Source organism: Carlito syrichta, unplaced genomic scaffold, assembly GCF_000164805.1.
Source record: "Carlito syrichta isolate Samal-C Ts95f unplaced genomic scaffold, Tarsius_syrichta-2.0.1 Scaffold279535, whole genome shotgun sequence".
Lineage (NCBI taxonomy): Eukaryota > Metazoa > Chordata > Mammalia > Primates > Tarsiidae > Carlito > Carlito syrichta.
In genome coordinates, this window is record NW_007223631.1 from 431,547 (window position 1) to 440,202 (window position 8,656).

An 8,656-nucleotide genomic window follows, 5' to 3' on the forward strand; every position below is an offset into this window, starting at 1 on the left:
ACAGAGTTTAGTAATTTGCCATAGTCAAGAAGTGAGTCATTCAAATCTCAAGCACTCTGCCTCTAAACATGTGAGCTTACCTAGGCTATACGGACTCTCTCTGTCAAATGTAATGGATTATAAATGTCCACTGCCCTTGCCCCACTCCCTACACCTGTGGCAAGAGGTCCACTGACATTTAAACATATTTACTAAATAAGATTAAGATTTAGGTCTCTAAGATATAACCCAGTGATCTTAAGTTTATCTTTTATTTTCAAAACTCTTCAGACAAGATTCTCTTTGATTTTGCACTTATTTATTTACTTCTTTATTTGTTTGATGTTTCCCAAGACATTTGAATAAAAGGTAGTCACTTGAAAGTTGCAAGGTGGAGGGAAACTCTAGAAATAGTCTTTAGCTATCAGCTTAATTTCCACTTCAAAGCTTCTAAAATTAAAAGTGATGTTCGAGATTCATTATATAACACATAAAGTTCTGGTGATAAGATTTTTTTGCTTTAAAAATTAAAAAAAAACCATACATTTGCCTTTAAAAGAATTTGGCTGTTTTTAAGTCAACAACATATAAATGCTGATTTCTGGAATTTTCAAATACTTGTTAAGCATGGGGAGAGAGAGAAGTTGTTTTTGTTTTGTTTTTAACAGGAAAATAACGTTTCCTGGATAAGTTGGAAGAAACTAATGCTGTGGTTAGAAGAAAGAGCACAAAACAGGCTCCTCCTTCTGGAGTCACTGAATGGAATGGAATGGAATGCATTTTCTTTCCCTTCTCTCTCTCTCTCTCTTTCTCTCTCTTCCTTTCCTCCCTCTCTCCCTCCCTCCCTGGTTCCCTCCCTCCCTCCTTTCTTTCTTCTCTTTTTTGAGTTGTAGTCTTACTCAGTCTCCCAGGCTGGAGTGCAGTGACACACTCATGGCCACACAGCCTCAACCTGCTGGGCTCAGGTGATCCTTTCACCTCAGCCTTCCAAGTAGTTGTGACTACCGGCATGCCACCACGCCAGGCTAATTTTTTGATTTATTATAGAGACATGGTCTTGCCAAGTTACCCAGGCTGGTGTCAAACTCCTAGGCTCAGACAATTCTCTTGTCTTGGCCTCCCAAAGTACTGGGATTACAGGCATGAGCCACTACACCCGGCTGGAATGCATTTTCAAATTCCTTGTACAAACTGGACTTCCCACCTTTTGCAGTGGTAAAAGTTGCTGTGGCCTTGTTTTGAATTTGATCACGAGAAAGGACAGAGTGTGCCTATCTAGATTGCTCAAGTGGCGTGCTGGATGCCTTCAGCGTCTCTTTTGAACTTTCGGAACTTGGCTCTGGTAACCTCAAACAAAGCACTACATAATGTTTACAGTAATTTACGGATAAGGAAATCTGGTTTCACTTGGTATTTAATCTTTATGAGAAGAACGGTTTGTGTTGTTCATTTTTCTACTTTCACTACTTTGCTAACTTTGACTTTCATGTGAGCTCCTGCTGGTCTGAGTCCCTGCTTCTCTGGTTTGTGAGTTCTTCTACAAGCAAACTTTGAGATATAGAAACGTGGACCCTGACATTCCTTATAGCTCCTTCATAGAAGGAGAGCAGTGAGGCTTCCTCAGGGACGTAGGGTGCAGGAAGGTTCTGATGAGGGTTAATACGGGTCTGGTTGCAGGTCTCCTGTAATTACTGCTTACCCTCCGCTGGTGCTTGGCCATGCCGTCGTAGAAGACACACTTACCCTGATTGCATGTTCCCAACCACAGACACGTTAAACTTGTGTTCAAAGTCACAGCCATAGGATACACCTGTTGCAATCACAGTCTGCAAAAGTACAAATGGCTCAAGTCTAAAATGTGAGAGGCAACTAAGAGCCTTGCTTTGGAAAACAAAAACAAAGACAAAAAAGAAAACAAAACAAAAAAACCCCAAACCCACTCCTAGACCTGTTAACTAAGAATCTTCAGGCCAGGTTTGATATTTTTTAAAGAAGTTCTGGGGGCAATGCTTACATGCTGCTAGGGTTGAGAACCACCGCTCTAATTCAAATAGATCGATCACCACATCTTGTTAAAGGTCTTGCTCTCTGCACCCTCCTTGTCTTACATAGAAAGAATAAATGCAAAATCGTAAGAGAAAGTCATTAACTTCTGAAGGAAAAAAATCCTTACTAAACACTATGCCAAGAAACCGCAGAGATGGCCTTTGCCCCACTAAAACCTTCTGCTCTACAGATGGTGAAGGGTTTACAATGTAAAAACACTAACTATGAAAGAAAGTCTTAAGATGATCAATTACCATGATGAGTTCAATTGGGATAGGCACTGGAAGCTTGTCTTTGAAGCGCTGATTTATTTCTTTAACCACAAATACAACCACTAGGATAATCAGAGATGTCACTAGGTCTGCAATATTCGTCTTTTCTATTTGTGAGAATATGGAAATTAGTACCTACAATTATAAAAACAAAAAACACCCAAATCCTGTATTAATGCATACTTTGCATGCAACACTTATCTCAAAATAGATACAAATAAACATTGAAGGAAAAGGATTGACATAGATTGATAGCGATTGTCTGCCCTGCTCATGTTAACCATGAATGTGAAATCATAGAGACTAGCATAGAGATATGAGAAGGGTAAGTTAGCACAGTGTAGGTGATGCACTGGCTTAGGGATACTTCTGGCATTTTTGCTGGGAATCTCTTTGGCTAGTGTCAAGGTTTATTGGATACTTTTTCACATGTTTACAAATGGTCTTTTCTGCCCCTAGGTCTCTTTGTTCATCATTTTAAATTTCACAGTCATCACTACTGTTCTATCCAGACAATAACTTTTAATTTTTGATAGTTTTTCTTAGTAGGTAGCCCCTAGATTTGGGGCCTTTTGGGGAGGGATTAGATCCCTCACATTTCTTAGCTGATTCTCCATGTCACTTTTGGAAAGTAGTTTCCTGGCTAAATGTGGACTGTGCATAATTTTTCTTCTTGAAGTCAGTTGGGTTCCATATCCAGTGGCCCAGGACAGCTTAAGCAGGCCCAAACTGGATCCCAAATTGTTCCTAGAACATTCAACTTCTGGAATAGCTCTGGATGGGAGTGACAGAGTGCTGATTCTAGTTTGGAGCAAGTTCTATTTCAGACTCCCAAAGATTGTTGTGATAGAAATACTACAGACACTATCTGTTCTACTTCGCATCCTCTGGAGGAGAGCAGAACCACTGCTCTATCTACATGTTGGTCAATTTCCTTTTGCTTTCTAAACTGGGATGCATAAAAGACCCAAGAAACTCAATTCTAAAAGAACAAGACCTGCTTTTTGAGAAATAGGAAAACAATTAGCACATTTCTTTCAACATAAGATTCTGAGAAAAATTTTAACACTTGAGACAAAACAGTAGAGATTTTAATAACTTACTTAGACTTTCTTTTTGAAAATACTTAAGTCAAACCTAAGAAAAGCGTTAATTATTGTTGTTAACATTAGCTGTAGGTAGATATGGTTGATGTTCAGTGTTGTTTTCTTTGCTACTTTTTCTTAATACAAATAGACTTGACAACCTCTAGGTAAGCCCGATGGCAAAGACATTAAAGGAAAATTCTCCAAGAAATATTCCTAAGGGACCAAACCTACATCCTGCTGTACAGACAGATTGTAAGGCAGTGGGAAATAGGTTCCAGTGTGCTCATACACCTGTTGGTGGATGCTGGAATCAGCAGAGAGATTTGGAATCACAGCTTCCCCCTCAATTAAACCTCAAAACTGCACAAAGTACAGCCCACAGCCCACACTCCAGCCTCAAAAGTGAACAAAGCCAGAGGACCCTCATAAGGAAAAACAGGAGATTGCACAAGCGAAGCAAAAACAACCCCACCTTCTCTGAAAAACAGAATTAAAGAATGGGAGGGAAAGGGGGAGAGAGAGAAAAATCTACACATATTTCGAAATGTTTAAAGGAAAAAAATACTTACTTTGAAAATTGAAAACGGATCTGTGTGTGGTGGGACTTGCAACTGAAGCATGAATTTGAGTTGGGAAACCAAAACATGAACAGCAGCAGCAGTGGTAAAGCCACTGATTAGGGACTCCGAGAGGTATATCACTACAAATCCGATTTGCAGAATACCCAGGGCCAACTGAAAAGAGAGTGCAAAAGCCTTTGTTAAAGTAGATTAGGAGCACACCTCAGCGAACTAAAGGATCAGCAATGGAAATAATTCAAACTGTGAATTTCAACCTGTATTTAGGATAATCAAGGATGTCACCAGGTCTATAATACTAGCCTTCGCTATTTGTATGAATATAGGCATCGACCTTAAAGAAGCAGATGTCTCTGCCTCCTGAAACACTTCCCACGCAGGACTCCTCCCTCTGCTTCCCTTCTATGTCACTACCCTTTGCTCTGCTGTACCCAGGTGGTATATTACATGGTGTTCAAATAAGATGTAAGTCTAGTATGTCAAGTACTATTAGGCACTTCCCCCAGCTCTTATTTTTAGGTGTGGTGTCTTTGGAAGACTCACTCCTAATCCCTTTATAGCATCTGTCCTCACATTTGCCAACATAATTTGAAGTTATACTTTTTTAGTGGCTGCAGCATGCATTAAGTGTCTATTCATATTTCCTCAAGCAAGTTGCTCAAATTGCTTAAGAATCTCATAACTGTGTATTGGACATCAGAAGCTCTTAGTTTTAGTTGGGGGATAAGGGTGGTTAATTCCTCCCCAAAGCATCATTATTTTTGCAATAAAGTGAATTAGATGGATTCTCCTGCCCTTCAGTACTTTCCACTCATCTCCAGAATGCAGCCAGAGCTCTGTCTACACACAGTCCATTTGGGTTACATGTCTGTAGTTGGTTCAGAAATGTACTAGAAACAGCTAAACAGATTGTCAATAAGACAGTGATGTCTTTGCAGAAATTGACTTTTTCTTTCTTTAAGAAATGCTCTTGGCTGGGCTCAGTGGCTCAGCCTGTAATCCCAGCACTTTGGGAGGCTGAGGCGAGTGGATTGCCTGAGCCCGCGGGTTTGAACCCGGCTGGGAAACTTGGCGCTCGTCTCTACAATAAATAAAAAGTTAGCCGGGTGTGGTAGTGCATGTTTGTAGTTCCAGCTACTTGGAAGGTCGAGGTGGAAGGATCGTCGGCGCCCAGCTGGTCGAGGCTGTGGTGACTGGGAGCGTGTCACTGTACTTGTCTGGGTGACAGTAAGATTCCAACTCAAAAAGAAAAAAAGAGAAATGGTCTTAACCAATAATATCATTAACCCTAGTCTTAGGCAATATCTCGAAAAGCCCATGACACTTTCACTATTCAGTGATGATGTCAGAGTGTAGCTTGGTAGTGAAGCATTAGGTTTTCCCATAATCCTCTTCAGCTTTCACAAAATTGTTTATGGGAACAGTTCATAGTGAAAAGTCCCCATTTCTTCCAACTAGGTTATAGTTGCCAAGGAATTAGAACAAAATTCCAAAGCCACCAGTGTCACTATAGCTTGCATAGAGTTATGTTACTTGACCCTATCAATTCCAGGCATTTTATTGAATTAAACATTTCACTTGACACCACTTGTGCCTTCCTGTTCCCATTTTTCCTTCTAGCTAATCCCACATTCACTCACTTTTGCAACATGGATCTACCTCTCTCCTTCTGGTGGTGGTGAGTGACCCCACTTAAATTATTTCCTATGGGCCACTGAGGGAAGGACACAAACCAAAGGAAAGATTGGGAGGGATGGCAGGAGGAAGAAAAAACAGAAAGATGTGTACCAGTCAGGACAAGCAGATTGGTGTGGTCAGGTTACATGAGAAAGTGCTCACCTGGATGATTCCAGAAAGCACTGTGACTGTGGCAGCCACCATCACCTTCTTTTCGTCCAGTGATGATGTATCATTACTCATTGAGCTGTTAGTCAATTCCACAGTAGTTGTACTGACCTCAGAGACTACTTTCGAAACTACTGCTCCCACCATCATACTCAGAACTGGAAATGGACCTAATGAAGAGCAGGTGAATTGTGGTCAATACGTGACTTCCTAAAGCATATTGTCTTCCAACCGCAGTGTAGCATATAAAGACTGCTGTCTGCGGCCCAGTCTTCTTTCCCAAACCCCAGTCCTCATTCTTACAGGAGACTCTGACACTTCTTCTGGGTTCTGTACAGTTTGGAATTGATACAATGTATGGCTAATAAGATTCATAAAGAAAAAAATGTGAGCATTAATCAGCTCAGTAGCGGACTTACCCACAGATATGTGTTTAGAAGTGCCCAAGAAAAAGTAGATTATGACTGGGAAAAAAGCTGCATACAACCCATACATAGGGGGAACGGTGACCAGCAGAGCAAAGGCTAAACCTGTGAACACATAAGCAGTGGGTCCTTAATTCATGAAAGAGGAATTATAGACATTCTCATGAGGTTCTTCTGGTATTTAAGATTGGACCTTAAAAAATGTTACCTTATTAACTCAAAATGCATCAAAGATGTACATAAGCTCTTAGAAGAAAACATAGGCATAAATCTTTGTGACCTTAAATTAGGCAATGGTGTCTTTAGAAATGACATCTGCAGTATAAGCAACCCAAGAAAAAAACAGATACATTGGACTTCATCACAATTTTTAAAATGTGCACTTCAAAGGATACTATCAAGAAAGTGGGGCAAGCCCCTCGGGCAAGTCCCCTCCCACAATGGGAGCTTTTCTTCCCTCTCAATAAATCCTGTTTTCACACACACACACACACACACAGACACACACACACACACACACACACACACACAAACAAAGAAAGAAAGGAAGAAAGAAAGTGAACCAATAACCCACAGAATAGAAGAAATGATTTGCAAATTGTATAACAGATAAAGATCTAGTATACAGAATCCATAAATAACCTTTGCAGCTACATAATGACAAATAGTCCAGTTAAAAATGGGTAAAGGATTTGAATAGATATTTCTCCAAAAATAAACAAATGGCCAATGAGCACATGAAAAAGAAAAGCTCAACATTATTAGTCATTAGAGAAATACAAATCAAAACCACAGTGAGATACCACTTCACACTCATTAAGATGGTTGAAATTAAAAAGGTGGATAATAACAAGTATTGAGGATGTGGAGAAATTCAAACTCACATATGCATATATTACTAGTGGAAATGTAAAATGATACAGCTACTTTAGAAAATCATTTAGCAGTTTCAGAAATGATTAGAATTAAATGGTTAGTTACACACAGAGTTACCATATAACCCAATCATATTCCTAGGGCAACACCCAAGAAAATGGAAATATATGTTCACAAAAAAATTTGTACACAAATGTTCAAAGTAGCATTATTCATGGTAGCCACCAGGTAGAAACAACCCAAATGTCCATTAACTGATTAATGGATTAAAAACATGATATATCTGTACAATAGAATATTATTTGTCCATAAAATGGAATAAAGTACCAATTCATGCTACTGTATGGATCAACCTTGAAAACATTATGCTAAGTGAAAGAAAAGATACAATGTGCCCATGTTGTATGATTCCATTTATATAAAGAACATAGGCAAATCCATAAAGACAGAAAGTCATTGCTAGAGGGGCGGGTGGGTGAGGGGGGTGTGAAGTGGCTAGTGGATAAGGGATTTTAAGGGAGTGGTGGTGGTGGTGAACATTTTCTGGAATTGGATAGTGGTGGTAGATGCATAACCTAGTGAATATACTAAAAACCACTGAATTGTACACATTACAAGGGAGAATTGTGTGGCATATGATTTATATATATATATTATATATAACTTTATATGTTTAAAATTACCTTGTAGCACAGCCACTAGTCCTGTGCTGATACCAGAAACAATGTCACTGAGCAGCCATTCCTTCAGCTGGTATGCCGGTAACCAAGATGCTACAGGGAACAGAGAGAGGGCGATTCTCTTGGCCTTTTGTGCAGAACAGCTGAAAACATGGAAAACCACAGGTCAATACCAAATTTCAAATTTGGCACCTAAATGTAGGTGGAAAATTGGTAAAGATGATCATATATTAAATAAAGATTAAGTTGGCTATTTCTTTCTTTCTTTTTTTTTATGAGTTGGTGTCTCACTCCGTCGCCCAGGCTGGAGTGCGGTGGCACGCTCAAGGCCACCCCTTCTGCCTCAGCTTTTCAAATAGCTGTAACTATAGGCGTGCACTACCATGCCCGGCTAATTTTTTGATTTATTGTAGAGATGAGGTCTTGCCAAGTTGCCCAGACTGGTCTCGAACCTGTGGGCTCAGGCAATTCTTTCACCTCCGCCTCCAAAAGTGCTGGGATTACAGGCTTGAGCCACTGCACCCGGCCTAAACTGGCTATTTCACTTCCACTAATATTTACCTGTTTATTCATATCAGCTGTCACTGGTTACCACTTAAGGATTTTTTTTTTAGTTGGAGTCTCACTCTGTCACCCAGGCTGGAGCGCAGTGGCACACTCACAGCCACCCCAGTGTCGACATGCTGGGCTCCGGCAATCCTTCTGCCTCAGCCTTCCAAATAGCCAAAACTACAGGTTCACGCTACCATACCCGGCTAAATTTTTTTGATTTATTGTAGAGATGAAGTCTTGCCAAGGTGCCCACGCTGGTCTTGAACCCACGGGTTCAGGCAATCCACTCGCTTCGGCCCCCCAAAGTGCTGGGTT

General features: G+C 40.3%; 1 protein-coding gene across 1 annotated transcript in view; it reads right to left on the minus strand.

Moving 5' to 3' along the window:
• Positions 1-8,656, minus strand: part of SLC26A3 (solute carrier family 26 member 3) — a 39,015-nt gene that overhangs the window by 19,855 nt on the left and 10,504 nt on the right. Inside the window, exons 3-8 of the mRNA XM_008052507.2 lie at positions 7,793-7,932; positions 6,228-6,338; positions 5,803-5,978; positions 3,955-4,119; positions 2,280-2,432; positions 1,723-1,805 (exon numbers count right to left, since the gene is read on the minus strand). Of these exons, the coding sequence (XP_008050698.1) occupies positions 1,723-1,805; positions 2,280-2,432; positions 3,955-4,119; positions 5,803-5,978; positions 6,228-6,338; positions 7,793-7,932 (828 nt within the window). The remainder of the gene's footprint in view (positions 1-1,722; positions 1,806-2,279; positions 2,433-3,954; positions 4,120-5,802; positions 5,979-6,227; positions 6,339-7,792; positions 7,933-8,656) is intronic.